The sequence below is a fragment of the Pezoporus occidentalis genome, unplaced genomic scaffold, assembly GCF_034315485.1.
Source record: "Pezoporus occidentalis ecotype Australia unplaced genomic scaffold, CSIRO_AGI_Poc_V1 ctg84, whole genome shotgun sequence".
Classification (NCBI taxonomy): domain Eukaryota; kingdom Metazoa; phylum Chordata; class Aves; order Psittaciformes; family Psittacidae; genus Pezoporus; species Pezoporus occidentalis.
This window is the reverse complement of record NW_026916203.1, coordinates 1614277-1638906: the sequence shown is the minus strand read 5'-3', so window position 1 is coordinate 1638906 and position 24630 is coordinate 1614277. Positions and strand designations below refer to the sequence as shown.

The window sequence follows — 24630 nt, the reverse complement described above, 5'->3', positions numbered from 1 at the left end:
TAACCTCTGTAGCTGTATGTAATGGAAATTGAAGGAGCCTCTGCACCAGCTTCTTCAGTATGTTTATCTGCTTCTCTTGCACTGAATTATTTGCTAATGTGGAGGTACCTGTTGGACATGATTCAAATCTCCATAGGCTAAGTTGCTATCTGCAGCTACTTGACTTAATATGAAAAAAAAAAACAACCTTGAAATATTGTTCAGGTATTTCCTCAGAGATTCTGGCCTATAGACACAAATTTCATTTCACTGATGAATTGTATACTGCTTCTATGTTTCTTCTATGTATATTCAAGACAAATTAATTTTGTATCTAGTATATTGTATCATCTGTATCTCTTCTACAGAGATACTTAGAGAGGTGCTATAGTTTTCCACATACTAGAAATCAGTAGAAAAGAGTCTGTAAGGGAGCAGTGAGATACAGTGAACAGAACACTGCATGCAACTCTTGGACACTGATTATTAGAAAGTGGGAAATAATTTACTAACTTGGGGAGAAAACAAAAGTATAGCCAAAACTAATGGACAGAGAAAGCTGAATAATAAAAATGCAAAGGATAAAAATGTTTGCTTTGAATTATACAATAAAGTTAACAAATTGCATTGTGAATAGTAAAAGCAGTAAAATGATTTAATTATTAGTTGATCTAATAAAAATATTTTCAAAACAGAAGCTGAATATTGTATCACTTGGAGTCTGTATTTGTGGAAAGGGAGTGCATAAAGTAAACATGTCCCAAGCTAGGGAAAACTAGAATATAGATATGGAGAATATGTTTCTTTTCTTATGATGCTAGTTGCCATAGTTGTTATTGTTGCAGTCAACAAACACTAACTATGTGCTTCTAATAGAAGCTGATATTTTTATTCTTTATGGGAGAAGGAAATTTACTTTGTCCTGTCACCAGGGCAATTCTTAGGTCCCACTTTTCTGTGTGTCACACCCCTGTTAGTTAATATGGAGAGCAGCTGTGCATAATTTCTTTGTATCTGCTTATAGAAAAACTGAACAAAGTTGGAAGAAAGTATAGTCAAATATTTGAACAAATTCAGCTTAAAAACAATGGTTGAAATCCTAATTCCATTAAGATAGTTAACTTCAGTAGAGCCAGGATTGGATTTCACACTGTGGTTTACATTTACATAAAATAATTAGTGAAGAAAGACACATGGAGTGTTTTAACTGTACGCAAAGTACTTTTTTTTCATTTTTTATTTATACATAGGAAGATTTGGCTCACAATGCCAACTTCATTACCTGTTTATATTCCAACCTCATCTCTTTCAAACTTTCTTCTCTGTTGTGAGTTGAGACTAGGGATTTCTTTCTGGGGGTTGTTTTCATCATTAAATCCAGCTTTAGTGATGGTTTAACAGTCCTACTTACAGTTGACTTGCATATCCAAATGACATAGAATTTTAGTCCTGTAGAAACTGTGTATTACAAAAAATATTCCACACACATCACAGTGGTATAGCCCCATCTGCAGTTTTCCCCTTTGTCCCCTAAATGTTCCATATACTTTAGCTAAACATTTTTCAAAGAAACAGATGCAAGAGAGGCAGGCAAATTTTTTCACCAGTAAGGTGATTACAAAGTCTCCAGAAAAAGGCTAGAAGGGTAAAATTAAAAAGTGAATGCAAGAAATCCGTCTCCAGATCTTTTGATTTGTAGCATGATAGGTGCAGTTGAGGAAGGCTGTTAGTAATTCTTAATGTCACTAGGTAATGGAATTGATCTCAGGCTTTCCAGATGGACATGCCACTGTCACCATGGGTTTACAAGTTTTAGAAACCATGATGAAAGAAGAAAATAATTAAAATATTGCACAGTCTGTTGTGGAAAGGATGTCTCAGTACTTCAATAGATACCTGCCTCACTTTGACAAATACCCAGTTTCTGTAGTGAGAGCCATCTAACAAAAAATGGAAGAGAAAGTGCTTCATGTGGGCATGTAGAACTGTGGGATCCACTGAACATTCAGCATTTATCAATTATCAATTCATTACAAAATCAAAACCCCAAATTTTTACAGAGTAGAGTAAGGATTTTAAGTGAAAGCACTACCATTGTCTACCTTATAAGGTATAATAGGCTAAAATTTGATCTCTGGTCCCTATTAAAATTATTGCTGTTCTTCAAAATGTTGCAAGCATTTTATACATTAGATAATTGTTGTGGAAGTGTTTGTTCTTTTGTAAATAAAAGATGGTTCTGGGATGAATGGAAAGAATTCCTGTAATGTCCTCAGTTTATGTTTCAGTTCTACTTAATTGCAATAGGTGGAGTTTAGAGGTTTTGTACATACCTACAGCTCTTGTATTATGTTGAACTGCAATGTTAGCTGACATATTTTCCTTTATAACACATATGAGATAAATATTTTAAAACCATGTGTGACAAGATTACCTAATATCCCTTCCAAATTACCTAACCTATCTTTCTTTTTGGTTTAATATGCACACTTCTATGAACTTGATTTTATTCTTCCTACCTTTAAGAAAAGCTAGTAAATGTTACTTCTTTATAATTCCACATACTATGTCACTAACGTACTCTTAAAGCCCATGGAGAAATACTGAAAACGTGTATCATAATTTTCAATTCATAGCTCTACTCTTCCAATTGTTCTGAATAATTTAATTTGTTATTTCTTTTGTTCCTTGCCTTATAAATAGCTTCATAATAACAATAATACTTGACTTTCTGTTTTTAACTTGTACTTACTTACCTGATTTGTGCCATTGGTGCTGCCGTTCCTTTTATTTTCTGTAATTTTTTTCCATTTTTATTTGTTTTGCTTCTTCAAACTGTGGAAGCCCTGAGACCTCTGCTGTTTATACATAGAATAATTATAGGAAATGGTGTTAATGAGCAGGAGAAAGTCATGTTCCCAAGTCAAAGCTATAAATAATTATGATTACCTTTGATGATACTGCATTGCTACAGTTACTTTGTCATGGTTAAGATTGCAGACATGTTTTGTTATAGCAGTTGGGCAAAATATTTCCTATCTCCTGTAACCGTCAGATCAGGAGTATGTAATTTTTTTATATTGGAAAAGAAGTCAGCAGAGCTAAGCTGTGCAGAGGAATAGAACTTTTGCAGCCAGTAAGAACTAGCAGGAAGTTAGTACCTTGCTTGGTGAAAGGAGGCATAGCAAACTTCCTGAGGGTGCACTCTACCCCATCATAGAATCATAAAATCATAGAATGGTTAGGGTTGGAAAAGACCTTAAGATCATCTAGTTCCAACCCCCCTGGCATGGGCAGGGACATCCAGATTATTAATGATGTTCAGCAGGATCAGACCCAGTATTGACCTGTTTTACACTGCTAGTTACTGGCTTCCAACTGGCCTATGTGGAAGCTTTTCTTTAAAGAAGTAAGATGTTTGTCTTACCTTATAATATCAATGACCTTTTGAATGCTCCCTGGTATTAAATAGATTAAAATTCAAAATAATTAAAATTAGAACCCTCATTTTTGAAGTTCCTGTTTCATCACCTCCTTGTAAATAATGCTGGTGATGATGTCTCATCAGTCCCTGATGTACTACAAGGCCTGATTTTCAGTGCACACTTACAGAATTTTCTGTAGGGTTTGAGCAGTCTTGTATTCAAATTGACAGTGCAAATTCATTAAATTACAACCACATGTCTCACCAGCTTTTTTAGAATTGCCTAGGGTTTTAGTATTTATGCTATGATTCCATAAATGGCATGCTTTTGGTAGTAGGAAAGTTCAATATTTTTGAAAGGAGAGGGTATATTACAGTGACAATGCAGTAGATTCAGGTTTTGAGGCAAATAGTATAGGCAATGTAGCAGTCATTTGAAATTCCAACATCTGACTTTTTAGGAACCTACCTGTACCCAGGTGGCAACATATGTAGTACTTTTCTGTACATAAATGAGCAGCTTGTGTCACAAATTGCATTTGAAATTTTGTTGGTCTGCCCATTATTAAATTTATTTTAAAAACTATCTTAAATTTACTTGTATCAGTTTCTGTGCATTTTGTTTGAAACTGAAATAAATGTACAGTAAAAATAAATCTGTAGAGCTGTTCTGCTGTGAGCTTCTGGGAATTCATGTTACAGGTTTCTCCTGCCTGCCTTCTTTCCTTCTTTCCTTCTTCCTCCTTTTTTCTCTTTCTTCCCTTCTCTTTCATCATGTACTTGTCAATTATCCTGCTATGGCAGTCCTGTTACATCTGCCACTCTATCATTAATCAGCACACTGTCATCTTATTTCTTCTGCATTTCCTACTCCAGGTACCCCACCCAAATTGTCCAGATACTTTCTTCTCCCTCTTATGACCAAAAAAGTGCAAAGTTTTTCTTCCACTTTTATGTTTAATTTTGGGGTAGAAAACCTATTGTAGATTTTAAGTAATAGCAACAAAAGGGGGAAAGGGAAATTCAATTTATTTCCTAATTGAATTTACAGAAAATTAATAGGCCAATTTATTCCTTTCAATTTCTGTATATAATTCTCTACAATGTATTAGTCAGATAAAATTTTTTTTTGTATTTCTGTAGGCTAACTGCAAACCTTACTAAGATGTCTAGGACAATTAGTAAATTATTATTCACCCTCATTTTACCATCTTGAATGGTTTTAATTAATTTATGACTGTTACAAAACAGACTACTTTTAGAATACTAACATATTTTAACCTACCAGTAATTGTATGTTGGTAAACTTGGATTAGAAGTAGAAAGATACCCTTTTTTTTACTCAGATTAGAAAATTATGAATTGATGAAGTATTATTATGTATCTTTGTCAAACCAGTTTCTATTGCTAAGACTGCTTTGCTGGCATATCCTACTTGTGCCATCCATTGAAATATTTCCCTTTCTAAGTGAGAAACACCTACAGTGTAATAATTGCTTTCAGTTGTGGTTGGTTCTTCTTTATCTCTTTGGTTTTGATTTTCCTTTTGACTTTCTCTTAAAAACTCAAGAGGTTGGGTTTTGGTGTTTTTTTTGTATTCTAGCCACAAAACTTAGGACTACAACATAATCCTCTTGGCTGCCAGTATTTGGTTCTATTCCTTGTCTGCTCTCTTTTCCTCCAGCTCCAGTTGCAATGTTTTTCAGCTATTTCTCATGCTCTTTTTTTTTATTGTTAGTCTTCAATTAATTAATTATTTTTTTTAACTTAATGCAACACACACTAATATTAGCATTAGAAAATGTCTATTTAATAAAACAAGAAATTTATTTTCTAGAAAACTTGATCATTGGGAAGACAGCTCTTGAAGCTACTTTACTTTAGCCGTTTTTTTCCAATTCAGCATGCAAGATTTTCTGGCAATAATGTATAATGAACAGGCAAATATGATCTTTGATGATATCTGCCAACTTTGTAAACAAGTTAAACCAATATTTAATGTCTCTGTACAGAGAAAAAAATGATATTTTGATGTTATACAATATAATAGAATAAGGAAGATATTAATTCAGAACAAAATTCAGAATTAATTAAATTGAGGCATCCTCCATATGTAAATGTGCAAGGACTGTTATAGTAGCAAGTGTTGTGTCATAAGACAGGTTGAATAACGCCATGATATTATCACCAAAAATACACTTGTCAGTATAATAATATGCTTTATTGTTGCGTTTCATTTTAGTTGTTTCTGTAAAAGATAAAGTACGTGTGGAAATTTTTGCTTAAAAATTGTTTGCTTTACTATGAATGCTACAGTCTACTTGTATGAGCAGTTTTGGAAATTAAAAAAATCTGAGGTTGTGAATTATGTCCACTGCAATCTTCTTAGGCACAAAATGAAAACTTAACATCTGGTCTGTCTTGCTTAATTGTCCAGCCTGGATAATCACATTTTAGACACTCAATTTCATTTATAATTCAGTTAATATCAAATACATTTTTAACGAATAATAATGTGTTTTAAGACTGTAGGAGTGGTTCCATGGAATCAGCAGTGGTGCTATTCCTGTGTGAGTCGTGTCGGTGGGGACTTCTGGAAAGTGTTTTCCACTTTCCAGTTGCCCTAATATTGTAGTATTTCCATAAAGTTACTTATCATCCAGCCTGATAACTATCCAGACCCTTAGTTTTCATAAAGACTAACACTGGGATTGCTTCTTGTAAATTTCTTTTTAGAGTTCATTCTCATGTTGTAGCCCTTACATTATGAGAAGTGAAAAGGCTGGGTAAGCTATTCTGCAGTTGTACAGACCTATTTTTTAAAGGGTTTTCTTGTGGTTATAAAATGTATGCTGTGTAAATCTTTTGATTTTGAAAATTTGAATTTTAGAAAGGAAAACCTGCTACCTATAGAAGGTTGAGTGTTGCTATAAAATTGCAGGAAGTAGTAATGTACTCTGTTACGTTATTCATATTTGACAAAAATGAGGTAAGCTTTCCTGCCAAATGAAATAAATCAGCACACATAAGATATTAATGGACAAGCCTTTGTTTCAGGATATAAATGACGTACAAGGAGAAGAAAAGCCCGAAACATTAGACACTCCTAAGTCTCTCATTTTCCTCAGCGCATTACCTGTAATCAGAAGTGCACAGGAAAAATAGGTTATAAAAATGTACAGAGATATCAATGCGAAGAAGGCCATTATAGTCTAAAATGACTGGGAAGCAGTTATAATCAAAATAATGGTTCAGAAAAATGCAGACAATAACTTAAGTTCTAAAAGAGTTGAGAAAATGCAGAAGGAAAACATTAGATGCTGCTGATAGGAATGTTTTTGCCTTAGAAGCAGGCATTGTAAATAAAACCTCAGAAATAGGAAAAAGGTGGGGAAAAAATAGAGGATGTATTGATTTATAGCTTTATTTCCATCTTTGTAGTCTACCACTTTGATACTCTTCAGGAGCTGTGCATTGTCTACTATGCCTATCTTAATCTCTGAGCTGGTAGAGAAACCTTCTCTTACTAGGAAAATGTAGGACGCATAGTAACATACCTCAATAAAAAGCAAAGAAAATAAAAGGTTTGTAATGTGTCAGTGGATCTGTATAATCTCCTGAGCCACCTCTGAGCTGCAAACAATAAGTTTACAATTGCTCAGTTTTCCGCCATTATTACCGCTGTAGATGACAAGTTCTGTATAATGTGTGAGAGCAACTTTGAGGTTTTCATAGTAAAAACATACTCAGAGCAGGCAGGTGAGAAGGCTCCAAGATGCAAGAGTGACTTTTTTTCTCCTCAGATCAGGAGTATGGATCGGCATAACTTTCTGCCGTGCAGGATTGTCAGTCTTGTTTTTATACGAAATACTGCATCACTTAAAGATGCAAAACATTCTTTAAACAGAAAGCTTGAGTTTTGTTTTATTCCTCTCTTATCTTCAAACTCATTTCCAGTCTCTTCTTCAGTTATCCATCTGAAACATTTTCTCTTTAAATAAAAATTGAGATTCATACTTAACACATTTCTTAGAGGTATTCAACTCTAAGAAATAAACTTATTTGCACCAAACATCAAGTATTAGGAGACCATTAAGTACAACTGTGAGAAGTGATAACGTTTATAGCATTTGTGCTTCACTTCTGTACCTCCAGAGGGACTTCCAAATATGCCCTTTGAGGTATGAGTGATCTGTATCAGGGTCATGAAGTAAAACAGGAAGTTTCACTCTGAAACATTAACATATGTTAAGTATGTAAGTATTCTGTTCGAAGTCTGAAAGACAGTACCGCTACTCCTCTGCAAAAATAAATAATGTATCTAACTTATGCCAAATATTTGTACCTACGTCTTGGTATACCTTAAAGTGATTGTGTGTTTGTTCATTAGTAACTGACCATTTTGCAGACTATAAAAATGAATATAATCTGCTGATTCTCATACTGTCTTGTTCATCAGAAATGACTCTGCAATAAGTAAATGTTTAATCTTACTTTATATCTTTATTTTCAAGTATGTGTATGTGAAGGCATTTGTGGTAATGAACTGTGGTACAAAAAATGTGAATATATTTTCCTGTACAGCAGTTTATTAAGAAGTTTATTCTTGTTATGTTTGTACATTGCAGGACACCTGTCACTTGATCAAAAAATGTAGCCATAGGAAAGTAAATAGCATGAAGGTTGTGGAGTAGGACTGAGGGATAAGTTACCTGCAAGCAGTGGTTTCCCTGCCAAGCTGCACAGTCTGTACAGGTGAAGCAATATGCTTTGTCCGCTTGAACCACTCTGCAGTTCTGAATAGAACGCTGTGTTTTTCTATCATCTACTGTGACTCATGCCACAGTTGAGCAAAGAGCACTTAGAGAAAATTAGGAATATAACAGTTACCAAGTACATCTTTTGAGGGTGGGAATTAAACTAGAAATGCACAGGTGTTTGGAATTTTGAATTAGGAACACTGCAATCAACAGTGTGTTTAACCTTGCAGCATTTAAAAAAACACAACTCCTCCCGGTACCTGAGAGACATACTTTGTATTTTAATGTAGTTGTGTTATTGGAGAAATCTGTACATTTATGCACAGGTCCTTTGCTTACCAATTTACCAACCAATTTTTAGTTCAGCCATGCTGTTAAAGTGTTTGTTAAAGTAATCTAGATGCTTATGCCTTATTATGCTTTTATGTTTTCTTCCTTTCTTCTGCCTTTATTACTGGAAGTTTGCCCATTAGTTATTGTGATCCTCCTAACCTTAGTTCACAGGAATATGTTCTTCACAATGCTATAAAGCATTTTAATTGGTAGCACTTACTATCATGATAATGAGAGTGAGCAGTGCAATGCAGACTATTTCTGGAATGAGAATACGTTTTTCTCTTTGAGGTGGAGGGGCTAAAGGTTCCACGGAAGAAGTGCGCTTTTAGCTAGAAGGTGGCTTTCATACTTGTGTTCAGCCACTGAATACAATGATTTGGGACTTGCTTTGTTACTTTTTTTTCTAGTGCTTTTTAAGTCCATCATCTGATAATTACAAAGTGTTTTGGAGGGAGTAATTGCATGTCACTGATGCTTTGAGGTGGGGAAAATTATTCACTTTACAGTTCAGAAGAACTGAGCAATGTCCAAAACTACAGATAGCAAGCAGAACACCTGGCATTATTGAGAAATCCGTACTTCATCTAACTTGGATTTTCTCAGTTTCCTAATACTTTTCATCTGTAACGATGGAGTTGCATTATATGAGGAACTGAGAGAAATTACTAGCATTGTAGTTAATATTGCTTCATTAGTATTCATAATGTGGTAGCTAAAATAATATGAAGAAATAAGTAAAACAAAGTGTAAAGAAGGAAGACAACCCAGAATGCATGGAAGGTTGTTCTCTGACCCTCTAATATTTTTCCAGTCTGTTACTAGCCAAGTGCTGTTTTCTATGTTCTCCACATACAGCAGCATATACATATCAAGAAAGTTCTGAAATAGGTGTGTTATGATTTCAGCACCACTGGAAATTGCCTCAGGTGTTTGAAGGATAGTGTCTTACAGTCCACAAAAAACAACAGTTTCACTTGTAGACTTACCCCTTCCTTATTGATCAGGTAATGGACTATTTTCGTTGAATTAAATATATAGAGGAGATAAACTGATCCTAACTGTTCACTAACTAATCACTGGCTTTTATTACCTAGGAGTGTTGTAGTTGCATGATCCAGAGAGGGGACATAAAATGGCTAATTAGTTCAGTGAGGTAGTCTGTCCTGCTGGTTTAGTAATGAGTAGTTTACTCTCTTGTTTTGATTTGCTTTAATTGATGGAATTCCATTGAAACACGAGATGTTAGTTGCTGTGTAGTTCTTTTGGGATGGTGGAAGGAAGTGAAGAGGGGGAATAAGATAGTGAAAAGTTTGTGAGGTTTTTGTCTTTACTAACAGACATGAATCCAGGTGGTAACAGCTTCTAGCCTCTACTTCCTCTTTTAACTGGCTATTGGAGTTTTAGCAAAAGTCTCATGCGCTAGCTCTTGAAGTTTCAGTGTATTCTATCTATATTAGTGATTCCTGGTCAATGTCCTGTTTGTGTTTATAGGCACTGCACACCAGTGCTTAAAAATGAAATTTCATACAATCATAGAATCTTAGAATGTTTTGGGCTGGAAAGGACCTTAAGATCATCCAGTTCCAGCACCTGCCATGGGCAGGGACACCTTTCACTGGACAAGGTTGCTACAAGCCCTGTCCAACCTGACCCTGAATGCTGCCAGGGATGGGGCAGCCACAGTTTCTCTGGGCAACCTGTGCAAGGGCCTCAGAATTCTCACAGGGAACAACTTCAACCTAATGTCTAATCTCAGTCTCCTCTCTGTCATTCCCCCTTGTTCTGTCCCTACAGGCCCTTGTCAAAAGCCTGTCTCCAGATTTCTTGTAGGCCCCTTTAGGTATTGGAAGGCTGAAATTTCCAATTTATGTATTAATTTTTATTCCTGAGTAGTTGGGAGGAAGGCATTTGTTTCTAATAGCACTAGGAATTTACATAATCTTGGTATTAAATTCTGAGAGTCAGCTTTTCTTTTACAATGTACTTGTTCTGGAGCAGCCTAGTGTAATTTGTGCCTCATTTTTTAAGTTTCAGCTTTCAAAATGTGAGATAGGGATTTTTATTTTTTTTTTCTCATTTTCTCTGTTAAAGATACATACTGATTTCGTGGAATTACTGCAGCATGTAGCAAATGCTCTATGAGAACAAAAACTAATGTCCCAAGCAGAAAGCACCTAATTCCATGCAATTGTATAGGTTCTTCTTCAAGATAGTGGTTTTAGGAACATTTAGGAGAAAGAAAAGAAAACAAATAGAATATAGTTGGTTTTAGTGAAAAGAAGTAGAGCATTGTTATCCTTAGGGTTTTTATTTTTGTTTTTAAAAGGCTGTCTGGAAAGTGTTATGATTGACTAAGTATTTAACACCGAAATTATCTGTAATAGTGACACCTCATAGCTGTTTTCAGTCATAAGCCCATCTTGTTTTCCCTCATTCATGTCATCTGTCATACATACCTGAATGTTACTCTTTTGTGTATATTTCATGTGGAAGGTTAACATGTAATGGCTTTTTTATAAGTCACTTAACACTTATACTAGAGATCTTTATTTGTAGCAAATTGAAATTAATTAGTATCCTGGAAACTGGAAGAAAATTAAATGTTAGCTATTAATTTAAAGCAATGGAGGTGACATTTTTAAATGCCTTTTTTTCAGATTCTGGCTATAAATTCTGTAATAAATCACAGGGATCAAAATGCATTTTTCTGTAGTTTTGTATTTATACTGAAAAATATAAACATCCTTTTAAATAAGGTTTCACACATGAGTAAAAACAGTGAAAAAGTTGTTTGAAAAACCTTAACCAAACCCTCAGAATAAAAATAAAAAAATAAAAATTTAAAAGCTTGATGCAGCTGTAGCCTTCAGTGTAACAATGTTTTCAGAAATACTTTTAAGCTTGCAAATATACATGAGGAAATATGGAAAATTCAGCAACAAATCACTGAGAATACGAAACATCTAAAATGGCAGCAGAAACGCTAACAAGATACTCTAGCTTTCAGGATGTTTATTACCCTGGGGAATGAAATAATAAGTGCTAGTCGAATAGCCATTTTGAATAAATTACAAGTAAGAGAACAGGGAAAAAAAGAACCCAAAAAGTACATCTACAGTGTATGTAAGTGACTGGTGGTGGAGCACTTAGAGTGAAATTATGCTCATACTGTTTCACTCCACTGAATGGCAAGTTATTAAAAGTGCTAAGTAACTTCTGCTGGGATTTAGCAAGATTTTAAATATCACTGGATCTGCTAACCATGGGTGGTTTCTGTGTTGTCCAAGAACTAATTCCTCACAAGAACTGTGAAAACTACCTGAGAGGGGGATTATACAAGTCCCTTTAAAACACTATGAGTAAAAAGAAAGAAATTCACATCTGAAATATTTTCTAAGTGAGAGAAAGAGCCTACCTTACACAGAGGAAAAAAAGCAAATTTGCTTAAGTCAGAAGTAAATGTATTAAGTGCTCAAATGGCTTTATTAATACAGGTGGTGTATTAAAAGTAATACATAGTATTGCAACTTCGAGAATATGAGATTATTAACTAAAGGGAGAAAAAGGTGTTAATACTGTGAAACTCATATCCAGCAGTAGTACTTTTATTTTGCTCTTTGTACCTTTACTAGTAAGTTAAGTTGTAGCATAATGCATTCTTTTCTATCTTGTGTTAATAGCTTGATGCTCACTATTTCGTAAATTTTACTGATATCCTGTGGGAGATGGCAATGAAAAGGTTTCTCTATTTGATACAAATTGAGACAAAAAGAAAGAAGCAATTAGCATGGAAAAATTGATAGTGGACTTGACAGTTGTGTCCACCCGCACAAGCTGTGGGCCATTAGCTAATTGCTAGGCCGTGATTCCTCCCTTGGCACTTTTGTGCAGCCTGGCAGCTTGAATTGTGTAATTGCATGACCCACTGCCAGCTAATAGCTTGAAAACCACTGTTTCATGAAGCAGAGACTTTGTATATCTGTTTTTCAGAAGACCTACTGTTAATTTACATATATCCTGAACATAGTGTCAAAATCTCTACCAACTTTCTGAAATCCCAGTTTGGTTTTCATGCAAGTGGGTTTGTAAATTTTCAGCAATGATGAAAAATAGTTCCTCTAGATGACTCTGAAAGCAAAAGAATGTCACATACAAACTGACAAAAATTGACAAAAATATGAACTGAGTGTAATGTTTGTAAGCATCACATTGTGTACTATTTACAGTATATTTTCCCTAATAATCAGACTTACATATGAGGCATAAACCTAAGGCAGTTCAGTATATAGCTTTATCTTAATCTGACTCACAACATGTTTAAATGCTAGGTCAGGTTCAGGTAGGTTTTAATGGTAGGTTTTAATTAACTCTGTTGTTTTAGGGGTTTTTTTTTGAGATATGACCTCATTGCCTTTTTCCACTCCTAATGTGCATTTGTCACAAAATCTAGACTATACTAAGACAATAAAAAATGTATTGACTGAAGTATGATTGGAACCGAAGGCAAAAATTTTTGAAGTTTCTTGGTATTACTTTTTACAGATTGAATAGAAGAATTAATGATTTGGTTTTGTTTCTCCTTCTTTCACCAACAAACAATACCACATGGGAACATCAAACTATGTAATACAGTGCATATTGAACTGGTTTATACATTAGTGAGTATCTTCAGCTGGAGCCTGTGACTTCAGTCTTGTTTTTAAGTGTTCCGTCTTTTGTAACTGCAAGAATAACTGCATTTAAATCCCTTCATCATCAAGCTCAAGAACCATAGTGGCAGAAAAGTCATGTGAGTCACATACGTTAAAATTCTTAAATCAAGTTACAGTATTTACATTCAAACACAGGCTCTGTCTACATACCAAATAGTATAGTGCAGCATTGGTATGGGTCAGTTGATCAAAGTAGTTGTAGATATACCAGCTTTAACATCCTTAAATATGGCTCAAGACTTACTTTACACAAAATATAGTTCAGTCTTTTGTCATGAATGTCCCCACCATGCATAGTGTTTGAAGCTGTCATTGCTTCAGACCTTTCTTCTGCATAAGCTGCAGAAAAAAATCTGCCCACAGTGGGCAGGTTTTTACACTGGTTGCTTCCAATAGCAATGTAGTTTGTATGCACCAAAATCATTCTTCAAAGCCAGTGAACATGCATTACATGCCCAGGGAATTTACTTCAGAACTATGCTATAGCACTGATACAAAACATTAAAGCTAATGTAGTTATTCTAGAATATTTATGTAATACAAGCCATTTGTGAGCATATTAGCTATTTAAGCTGAAAACGTGAATTTAGTTTAACAATACTTTGCCCATGATACTACTAATGTTACAGATTTAATTGTGTTGCTTAACATTTGTTTTCATTCAAAAAATTTTGCGTATTTTATTAGATTAAGATGGAAATACATTATAAACAATGAAATGTAATGTACATATAGTACATTAATAATATATTGTTAGCATGTATTATGTTTCCAAATATATGCTGTAGAGAAGCCACAGTAGGTTTTTTATTACGTATTACTATGGGCTGTCTCCTAATATAAAAAAACGAAACGTATTTGAGATGGAGGGAGGGAAAGAAACACTATTGATTTTCTGAGCTTCTCATCCATCATTAGCCAAATTTCCTTTTCCTGTAAGACTAAGCAGCTTTTTGGTTTTGATGGAAACTAATGCTGGGTAATGTCTGTAGAGAGAAGATGGAGCCAGTTGTCTGATTTCTCAATGTCTTTTGTAATTATGGGAACATGTTTCAAGGTACTTCTCCAAATCTATATCAAATCTGATTTGTTAATCTGCAGGTTTATTTGTGTGACCTCAGAGGGCACTTGTGGTGAGTTGACCTTGGCTGGTTGCCACAGAACTACCCAGACACTCTCTCAGTCCCTCTCCTTAACAGGACAGGGGACAAAGTCAAGACAAAATAGCTTGTGGATGCCCCTAGTTCGCATCAGATTTGATGTTCATGACATTATTTCTCACACTTTTTTTCCCCTCTGTCATTCCTCTTTTCCACAGCTGCCATGTACGGTTTCTTACCGTTTCTGGAATGTTTTGTGAGAGGCACCACCATCTTGGCTGAGGTGGTCAGCCATTTAAAATGGCTTCAAATAGTTTCAAATGTGTAAATATATGGGTGTTTACTTTTTTTTCTAATTTAGAGACCTGGCTGCAAGGAACTGCTTGGTAGGTGAAAGCAACATTTTGAAAATAAGTGATTTTGGAATGTCCCGGCAAGAGGATGATGGTGTGTACTCATCGTCAGGCCTCAAGCAGATTCCTATCAAGTGGACTGCTCCAGAAGCTCTCAACTATGGTAAGAACAGACCCGTGTCTTCTTGGAAAAAAAAAAAAAAACAACAAAAAACCCCAACCAAAAGTACTGTAAGAAGCACCAGGACTAAACCATGGGCAATATTTGAGTGTGTGTGTATATATATATAAAATACATATTCATAGTAATATATATAATATATATAAAAATATATATACATTCCTACTGCCCAGATCAAATCAATAATTTTTACAATTATTTTAATATTTCAATCTTATTCAATTATAAAATACTGGTTTGCCTTCAAAAAGAATAAGGCAACAAGATCAGAATTGCTATTATGCAGCAATAAAATAATACTTTAGGTTATGTTACTGACTCATTCTAGTAGACTACCTAGTTAGTAATCTAAATCATGATTCTTACCAAAATGTATAGCAAGTTCTGTTTATTTATGGCAGTGATTGTTCCAGCACCTTTTTGAAAATGGTAGGAAGTTTTAACATACTAGAATACTCTTGTTGGATAAAACATTGCATTAGAGAAAAGTATAGTCACCGACTCACACTTTTTTTTTTAATTGCAGCTTTTTTAACTGAAGCTGCTATATTTTGCTTTTTAGCTTATATGAAACTAGAAAATTAAGTTCTAAGTAAAGTGGGCTCTAAAGAAGCAGCGTATTAAATGAACAATGCCATGTTTTATATGTAGTTTTCTCAGCCAGTTTTTCAGTTAAGTACTTAGAAAAAAAAGTGTTTCAAATTCTTCATTTGAAGTGTCCATAAATATTTCTGCTATCTCAAAGCTTTTTTTTCTAAAAAAATTGTGCATTGGAAATTGCAAGTTGTGACTTATGATTGAAAACAAAATGCTTCTTCTCATTAGTGCTTTTGCAGGAGTTAATGTCACAACACAATAAAGCAGATCTTCCGTTTGGAAGGCTAATAATAAATTAATAACAGTAGTCATAGAATCATAGAACGGTTAGGGTTGGAAAGGACCTTAAGACCATCAAGTTCCAACCTCCCTGCTATGGCCAGGGACACCTCACACTAAACCATGTCACCCAAGGCTCCGTCACTGCCAGGAATGGAGCAATTACCACTTCCTTGGGCAACCTCTTCCAGTGCCTCACTACCCTCACAGCAAAGAATTTCTTCCTTATATCTAATCTAAACTTCCCCTGTTTAAGTTTAACCCATTACGCCTTGTCCTGTCACTGCAGTCCCTAATGAAGAGTCCCTCCCCAGCATCTTTGTAGGACCCCTTCAGATACTGGAAGGCTGCTATGAGGTCTCCACGCAGCCTCCTCTTCTCCAGGCTGAACAGCCCCAACTTCCTCAGCCTGTCTTCATACGGGAGGTGCTCCAGTCCCCTCATCATCCTCGTGGCCCTCCTCTGGAATTGTTCCAACAGTTTCATGTCCTTTTTATGTTGAGGACACCAGAACTGCACACAATACTCCAGGTGAGGTCTCATAAGAGCAGAGTAGAGGGGCTACTGATCATAGATCAGTCGATCGTAGTAGATCATGATCATGGTATTGAGGTAATGATCATGTCTTATCAACTATTCTAAGAGATATCAGTGTTGCTAACGTTCACACACTTTTTCTATTCTGGGTGTTTGTTCCAATGCAAAAAGTGTTTTGAATTTTACTTTTGTTATTTTAGAAATGCATACAGTTTATTTGATACATCATGGAAATCCATCTTTCATAGCCATATGCAGTCCAGTGTACTACATTAAACAGGAAACAGGCTTTTGTGACAATACCTTCACTTTGTGCTTTTGAGTCTTTAATTTTCATAGTACAGGAAAGGTGGGTATAGTTGATTGACATCTATTTATTTTGTGTTTCCTAAAATGCATAAATACTCAAGCACCTTTAAGTGATTTTCCATGGTGTTTAGAAAGTAAGCTCTCTCAAACATTTGATAGTGTGTTCTGCAGTCTAATCCTCAACTTTCAAATGTCACAATAGGTTAATAGCAGTCACAGAAAGATTATAAATGAGAAAAAAAAAACAAAACAACCACACAGGCTGTGACATCTAGAATTGCCAAATTAGGGCAAATGGAGTAGTTAGTTGTGTCTGAAGTCATAACCAAATTCCGATGTTACTAGAGCTTCTGTGATACTAAACCTTTGGTTCAGTAAGTGCTGTTCCATGATGTTATTTTTGCTTGGAGCTATGTGATTTCTATCACTTCCAGCAAGTGAAAAAATTGCTTGAAAAGCTCCTAATAAAATTACATATTTAGGCCATGTATTTTTGCTTTCTAGTCTCTCAGAAATAAGACACACATTTAATATGTATGTTTTTCCAGTACGACATTTTGACTTGTTTGCCATGTTAATAAATTATTGTGTGGAAGGGTTTGGTTGTTGTTTTGTTGTGTTTTTTTTTATTGTGAATGAACAGGCCTGTTTTTTCTGCCAAATAATGTCATACCGAAAGAGATAATTAGCTCTACAGAACTTGCACTCTCTTTAAAAAACCCTAATCACCTATCTTTTATCTACTAAATTATTTCAATAAAAAGTGTTAAATTACTGGATGCCAAACTCTGAAGATAGTTCATACATAGACAAAAAAGAGCATAGTGAATGTCTAGCACCTAGAAGGCACACAAGCTAATGTAGTGCAGCTGAAAGTGGTATTTAGTTTAACAGTAAACTGAACTTTCTGATGTCAGAATAGTTGTCATATCACCAACTTTCACTGTAATTAACATGTATTTTCCTTTCTTCAATTCAGAAGTTGCTTAGTTTGGTTTATTTAATGGTAAGAGATGAAGAAACAATACATTCGCATTCATAAATATTTAAAGAATAAAGACATATATACAAAGTAATAGTATGGAACAAGAAAAACAGTCATGAAAAATATTGAAAATATTGTTGGATATGCATTTTTAAGATAATTTCACATATCCTGCTGAAAAAGGCTAGAAGCCTTAGCTTTCTGATGTGAATCCATCCTTCTTAATATGACTTGATCAGCGACAATAGAAGTATCTCCTCCAAGATCTCTTTTCCTCCATAATATAAAGTTTTCATTCTACAGAGAGGTTTGGAATTCACTTATCTGTCAGTTACCTAATTTGCTGTATCTGAAGCATAGTTGAACATAACGGAACCAGCAGGCCAGATTTTTTTTTTTTTTTTTCCTCTAACTGATTGGGTACATCAGTTCTTCAGGGTAATAATTAAGCAAGTTGAGGCAACTGTAATTTTCAGAGAACAATTTCTCAAAGCTTGGAAACCAGGCCCTCTTTGCAGTTACAAACTGCTGGTTGTAGCTCCTCTCAGAATACTCATTGCGATGCATTATTAGGGAACTGGGAAATGTAATTTTTAAAAAAAGTATCTTTTGAATTGAAAGGGAGGGAGGAGGAACTGACATTTTTCAAAAAGAAAATAGTATGTTAATGCACAAAAAAGGAAGGAAATTCTTAACTTCCTTGAAAAATAACTAAGGTCCATCAAATAGTAGAACTTTAAGTTAGTTTATATTATGCATAGATATTGACCTTAAGATATTCTGTTTCTAATTTTCAATACAGGATACTGGTATCCGCAGAACGCATTACTAGTAGCTTCAGCTTTGTTCTGCTTAAAGCTTGCCAATATAACCTGTAACTTCACCTTTACGGAAAATTTGGAGCCATAATTATCTGAAACATTTGTGTCTCTGTACATTAAGCTGAGGGTTTTCTCTCCTTTTCTTAGGGAGATACACGTCTGAGAGTGATGTATGGAGCTTTGGAATCCTTTTGTGGGAGACCTTCAGTTTAGGAGTGTGTCCGTACCCTGGAATGACCAACCAGCAAGCACGAGAACAAGTTGAGAAAGGTAGTTATTTGTACCGAGTGAAAGAATGCTCCATAGATGCATAAGGGTAGAGTGCATATAGTATAAAAGGGCAAAGAAGTAGCATATGAGTTATCCAGCAAATTGGGCAAAAATATTATATTTTTAATTGCTTTCTGGAAGGATTAGTGTTTTATATATAGGCTTCTTGAAAAAAAGAATATACTGACCAGTGACTTAAAGGACAGAAGACTTACAGGATGTTGACTTTCATTGTGTCAGAACTAGAAAGTGAGACAGAGAGGAGGGTTTTACTGCTGTGCAAAGGAGAGGCTTGACCAGAATGTATTATTTAAGATTATGCTAATACAGGTATAAATATTCTGAACTGCCAGAAGAAAAAATCTGTATCATTCCATCTTCTCTATTAAAGCATTTCAGGCAAAGATTTAGCAATTATGTAGAATTGGTAGAAAATGGTAAGCTAGTTGAGTGTTGAAAGCCACATTTCTTTTATACAAAACAATCAAAAGGCTTTTATTTAAAATAGCAAATAATTTTGAGCAGAATTTCCAGGCTTTGATTTATTTTTATCATCCTTAGTGGCTTTTCAGAACTTTTGAACTTTATGAAGTACACAGTAGTTCATAAATAGGTTCTAAGCTAGGAAAAATGTTAAATGATTAAAAATAAAACCCCAAGCATCTAGATTGTTGATTTATACAGATTAACCCTGATTGTAATAAACACTGTAGATGACCATCAAGGTTTCTCCTTCAAAGTCCAAATCAAAAATCTAGTTTTGCCAGAGGAGAGGAATGTTTGCAAAAACAAGTCTTACTACCTAAGTACTGAGATTCTGTTTTAATCCACTTTGCATAACAGTCTCTTAGAACTGATAAGCATACTTCGAAATCTTTATGAATTTTATGGTTTTTTCAGCTATTTATACTGCGGGGAAAATAGTTCTATTGGCTTATCAGCAATTCTTTTTACCTTTTTTTTCTATTTGTTTTTTAATGCAATTTTCATTTCTCCCATCATCCTGTTGTCTTGATTTTCAGTATATAATAGCTCTTCTTTTAGGACTGTTAGCTAAGACACTCCAGATTCTCTTCCTGATCTTATCTATCTCAGTTACTCAATCAGTAAGAGCCTTCAGTGCAGGGGAGACTTTGGGTGAAGGAAAAGATTTTTAAGTAGTTTCATATAACATTGGCTGTGTCAACAGCCCAGCCATTCTCCTTTGAAGTTAGATACGTTAATCCAGATGCAGAGCATATGCATGCAGTATAATAAAGTAAGAATGTTTTGTTTTACCTGTTGCGTGAGGCCAGTATCATTTATACTCTGCATTAGAAAGGGAGATGGAGAGAGTCATGGATCTGCGTTTAGCTGTAGAGTCCTGTGTGCCAGCTAACTTTACTGTCCACTGCCTGTCATCTGCTCAGAGAGCTCCATGTGGTAAACAGTTCATAGAATGACAGATTAACAGAATGGCTGAGGTCTGCAGGGACCTTTGTTTGTCATCTAGTCCAGCTGTCTGTTCAATCAGGGCCACGTAAAGTGAGTTTCCCAGGACTATTCCCAGATGGCTTTTGGATATCTCCATGGATGGAGACACTGTAACCTCTCTGGGCAACCTGTGCCAATGCTCAGTCACCATCATAGAGAAGTGTTTCATGGTGTTCAGGAGGAACTTCCTGTGTTTCAGTTTGTGCCCAGTGCCTTTCTTCCCGTTACTGGGCAATACTATTAAGAGCCTGGATCTGTCCTTTTTGCACCTTCCCTGCAGGTATGTATGTACATTGGTGAGTTCCTCCTGACTCTTCTCCAGGCTGAACAATCCCAGCTCTCTCAGCCTTACCTCATGTGAGAGCTGCTCCAGTCCCTTCATCATCTTGGTAGCACTTTGTGGGACTCTCCCTGGTATGTCCATGTCTCTCTGGTACTCAAACACTGGATCCAGTACTCCAGATGTGACCTCACCACTGCCAAGCAGGGGGGAAGGATCATCTCCTGATGGCAACACTTCTCTTAATGCAGCTCGTAACACCTATAACATTCACCTTCTTTCCCACAAGGACACATTGCTGGTGCATGTTCAACCCTTGGTGTCCACCAGGACCTCCAGCATGTCCTGGTGCCTTGGGCTGTTCCTCCCCTTGAGCTGCAGGACTTTAATCTTCCCCTTGCTGAACTGTGTGAGGTTCCTGTGGGCCACTTTCTTCTCCAGCCTGTCCAGGTACCTCTGGATGGTGGCACAACCCTCTGACATATCAGCCCCTCTTCCCATTTTGGTGTCCTTTGCAGACTTGATGAGGATGTACTCTGCCCATCATCCAGATCATTAATGAAGGTGTTCAACAGGACTGGACACAGTACCAGTGAACCTTAGGGTACACTGCTAGTTACTGACCTCCAACTAGACTTTGTGCCACTGATCACGTCCCATTGGGACTTGACATTGAATGAGTTACCTACTTTCTCCCTGATCTCTGGAGCCTGGGATTCCTGAAGGACAGTCCTGCTAGGGAAGACTGAGGCAAAGGCAGCATTCAGTACCTCAGAAATTTACTCCCATCTTAATGTTTATTATTGATTTCCTCAGGGAGGAACACAAAGAAAACCTAGAGGGTAGCTACTTCCTAAGATACAGAAAACAAATCTGTGCAGGTTGCTGCCTTTAGGGATGAGAAGCATACTGACAATCTGCCATGCCCAAATTAAATGTCATTGGTACCTGAGCTTTGATTAGTTTATTTCTTATCTCTAAGGCTTTCCTCATGTTACCCTGAAGATCTTTTTTAACGGAATGATCTTGAACTTTTTTCTTTTTATATTTGTCAATATGCATCAGTTGTCAATGCTAAACATTTTACTCCCATTTTTTGTGTACCAGGTTACCGAATGTCAGCGCCACAAAAATGTCCAGAAGAAATACATAAAATAATGCAGAGGTGCTGGGACTACAAGCCAGAAAACCGGCCAAAATTCAGTGAGATTCAGAAAGAGCTGTCTTCAATCAAAAAGAAAGTGACATAGTGATGAGCGAGTGCCAGACTCAATGTGTGGGACTTTATTTGTCCAATGAAGTAATTTTTTCCCCTCAAACACTATGCATTTATACATTATTTGCAATATTTTTCTGTGATTAGTTTGAAATTAACTGATTTTCTGTATATATGAGTACCATCTTGAATGATGTCTACATCTGCATTAAAGGCATATACTGCAAAATATTATATATCCAGTCACAGTAATCATGTCATTGAGGATACACATAAATAGTAGAGCACATAGTGTTTAAGGGACTGTGGCTTCTATCTGTTTTACATCAAGTAACTGTTAGTGACATTTTTCAGAGGTCTTCTACTCTAAGCTGTGTTCTCACTCTGCTGTCGCTGTCCTGTATGTCAATATCAGCAGCACTCTAATGTGGTGACTGTCATACATGTTGGCCTTAAAACTGAAGACAGTTTTGACAAGTATTTCAATTACAAACTTTGAGATTTTTTGATTTCTTTCTGCAACTGATATTTTAAAGTGATACTTTGTTTTAAGGGTGAAGGTCAGGTAGATTCTGGATGCAAATGTGCTTACTGAACAGTGAAATCCAGAAATTTCTTTTGTAGAATATTGAGTTACTTGTGCATTTCTTACCCTACTGTAGTAACTACTTCTGACTTTTGATGTGATTTACTTAAACCATGCCTTTTGTTCGAACAAAGACATCAGAATTCAGTAATATATCCTTTACAATGACCTACATTTGTTTAGGAAGCAAAAAAGCCAGTATCAAGTCTTGACTATACATGTTAAGAAATACTGCAAATTATCTGCTTTCCAAAGAATATTTAAAAGCATTAGGCCAGCAGAAAGAGGTTTACTAATGATAGCAGCAAATAACAAATATTGATCTTAGAGTAGTTAAAGAATGTGAAGTGCTAGATTTGTGTATCATATTGATTTTTTTTTTCTTTAATTGGTAATAATTCTCAGAATGCAGCTGAAGCCTACAAAAGGTTATGCTAAGCAAAAGTTCATTCCATGCATAGTGTCCAAAGGAAAATGCTACTTCTGTATGGCATAAGGAAATTGTTCAAGCAAACCAAATAAAGAAGTATGCCTCTGGCAGGCTTAGCAAGGCGCAGTAGAAATGCTAACCTTCTAATATCTTTAAATCATTGCAGTGGGTTTCAGAAGATTGGGGATAGGCAAGTTTCAAATTCCTCTAGGAATGAAAACCTTGTATGTATATATATATGTACATGTATATATATATATATATAAACAAAGCAAAACACAAACAACAGGAAAAAAAAAAACCTGCCAGAAGGAATAAAATCTTACTAGATAGGAGAGAGAGGAAAGGCACAGCTTGTTGCTATGTCCTCTTTGGGGCTGTAATTCTTTTCTAGGGCCCAAACAGGAAGAGGAGCAAGTTGCAGTATCCTGGTCTAAGTTCCAGAGTTAAGGTGCTTAAAATTTTTGTGAGAATTAACTAAATTTTTGTTTGGATCAAGGAATGCCAGTTGCTGCTAATGCAAGTAAGAAACAGGGAATGTAAGTAACACAGCATCTGGAATGTTAATTAGCCGTATATATTATTGTTATATGGGGATTGAGATGTAGTGAAGTCAGTAGCTACATTACATTTTTGTTTCTGTTAAGGTGACTTTTCTGTTGTTCACAATATTTTTGCTCTCTAAAGTGTATTTATAGTAGTACTGAGTAGTAATGTTTAAGGGCTATGTGTGACCAAAATATGTGTAGTATAGAAGAGTTTGTTATATTGGAGTTAGTGCTGGAGCACGTCACCTGCAGCTGAGGTAGAAGTCTCAGCATCCAAATATAAACAATGCTGAGTGCTTCTTGCATTTCTTAAGTGTGTTTGGTTTTTGGTTTTTGTTTTTTTTGAGCTAAGGAAGTATATACATACTCAGAAATTTATAATGCTTGCAAAACTTGGTGGCATAAATTTAATCTTCCTTATAAGCATACTGGATATATTTACTTAGTTCTGTACTTCCAAGTAGCCCAAAGATATTTTTCAAGAGCAATGGGAAACATTCTTCTTAGTTTATACGCTTTCAAGTAGTACACAGTTTTGTGCCTTAATTTGCTAGTATGCTAATGCAAATGCAAGTGTACTAAGATTTAAGGAATGTTCCACAATCATTTGGAAAAATCCAAGATTAACTCAACTGCAGGTCCTTATGTATACATCACTAATGGAAGAATTAGTGTCTCCTCTGTTAGCATTCACAGCTTCTCTAGAGAGTTAATATTCTTCTGTGAAAGAGATGAACTGACTCTTTGCTATGTGGCCTCTTGAGAGCAAGAAACACTGTTTTATTTTTATAAAATAATATGCCATTTTATTTGTCTTAACTGGTCACCATCCTGTCACATAAAGATAAAAATTTTGCTCATAAAGATAAAAAAAAAGATCATATTTTATTCAGAGGTAGTTTTCATTTATAGTTCATATCACATTTCTGTTTAAATTTAAAGGCTTTTTTTAAAAAGGGATTTCTACATGCAGCAAGAAAATTTATTATTGTTTTTGAAGTAGACATCAGTTGAAAAATAATAACTCTTTGGGAGAATACCGGAATGAGTTTATGGGTATAGAATAAATATAAACACAGGTACATGTCTCTTCAGTTATTTAAACTTTTTCTTTCCATTAATTTGGTGGTTTGTGTCAGAACTTGTTTATCATGTCTCACTTGTAATTACTGCAGTTATCTAATTTAGGAGGTGGAATCCATACCTATAGATACTGGGTTTAAGCTTTGTAAACTTCTCACAGAGGAGTTCATAAACAAACCTGTCATAAATGAAATTTAGAAAGAAAAATGGTAATCAATAACCAACACTGCCATATCTGGTTTTTGTGGACGTTTGATGACTTAGTCTTGCATTATTCATATGTTAGCCAGATACTGGCCATTTGGCTCATGTTTATCCTAGAGAATTTCCTAAAAAGTTAAGACTCTCTCTGTTAAAAGTGTAGTGTTTCA

General features: G+C 35.4%; 1 protein-coding gene across 2 annotated transcripts in view; it reads left to right on the top strand.

Moving 5' to 3' along the window:
• The window catches only part of FER (FER tyrosine kinase), a 146641-nt gene extending 123770 nt beyond the window's left edge, over nucleotides 1–22871 (top strand). For both annotated transcript variants that reach the window (XM_062604255.1, XM_062604256.1), the window contains exons 18-20: nucleotides 14673–14827; nucleotides 18521–18643; nucleotides 21504–22871. In XM_062604255.1, coding sequence (XP_062460239.1) covers nucleotides 14673–14827; nucleotides 18521–18643; nucleotides 21504–21646 — 421 coding nt within the window. In that variant the 3' untranslated portion in view covers nucleotides 21647–22871. The remainder of the gene's footprint in view (nucleotides 1–14672; nucleotides 14828–18520; nucleotides 18644–21503) is intronic.
• The last annotated feature ends 1759 nt before the right edge of the window (nucleotides 22872–24630 follow it).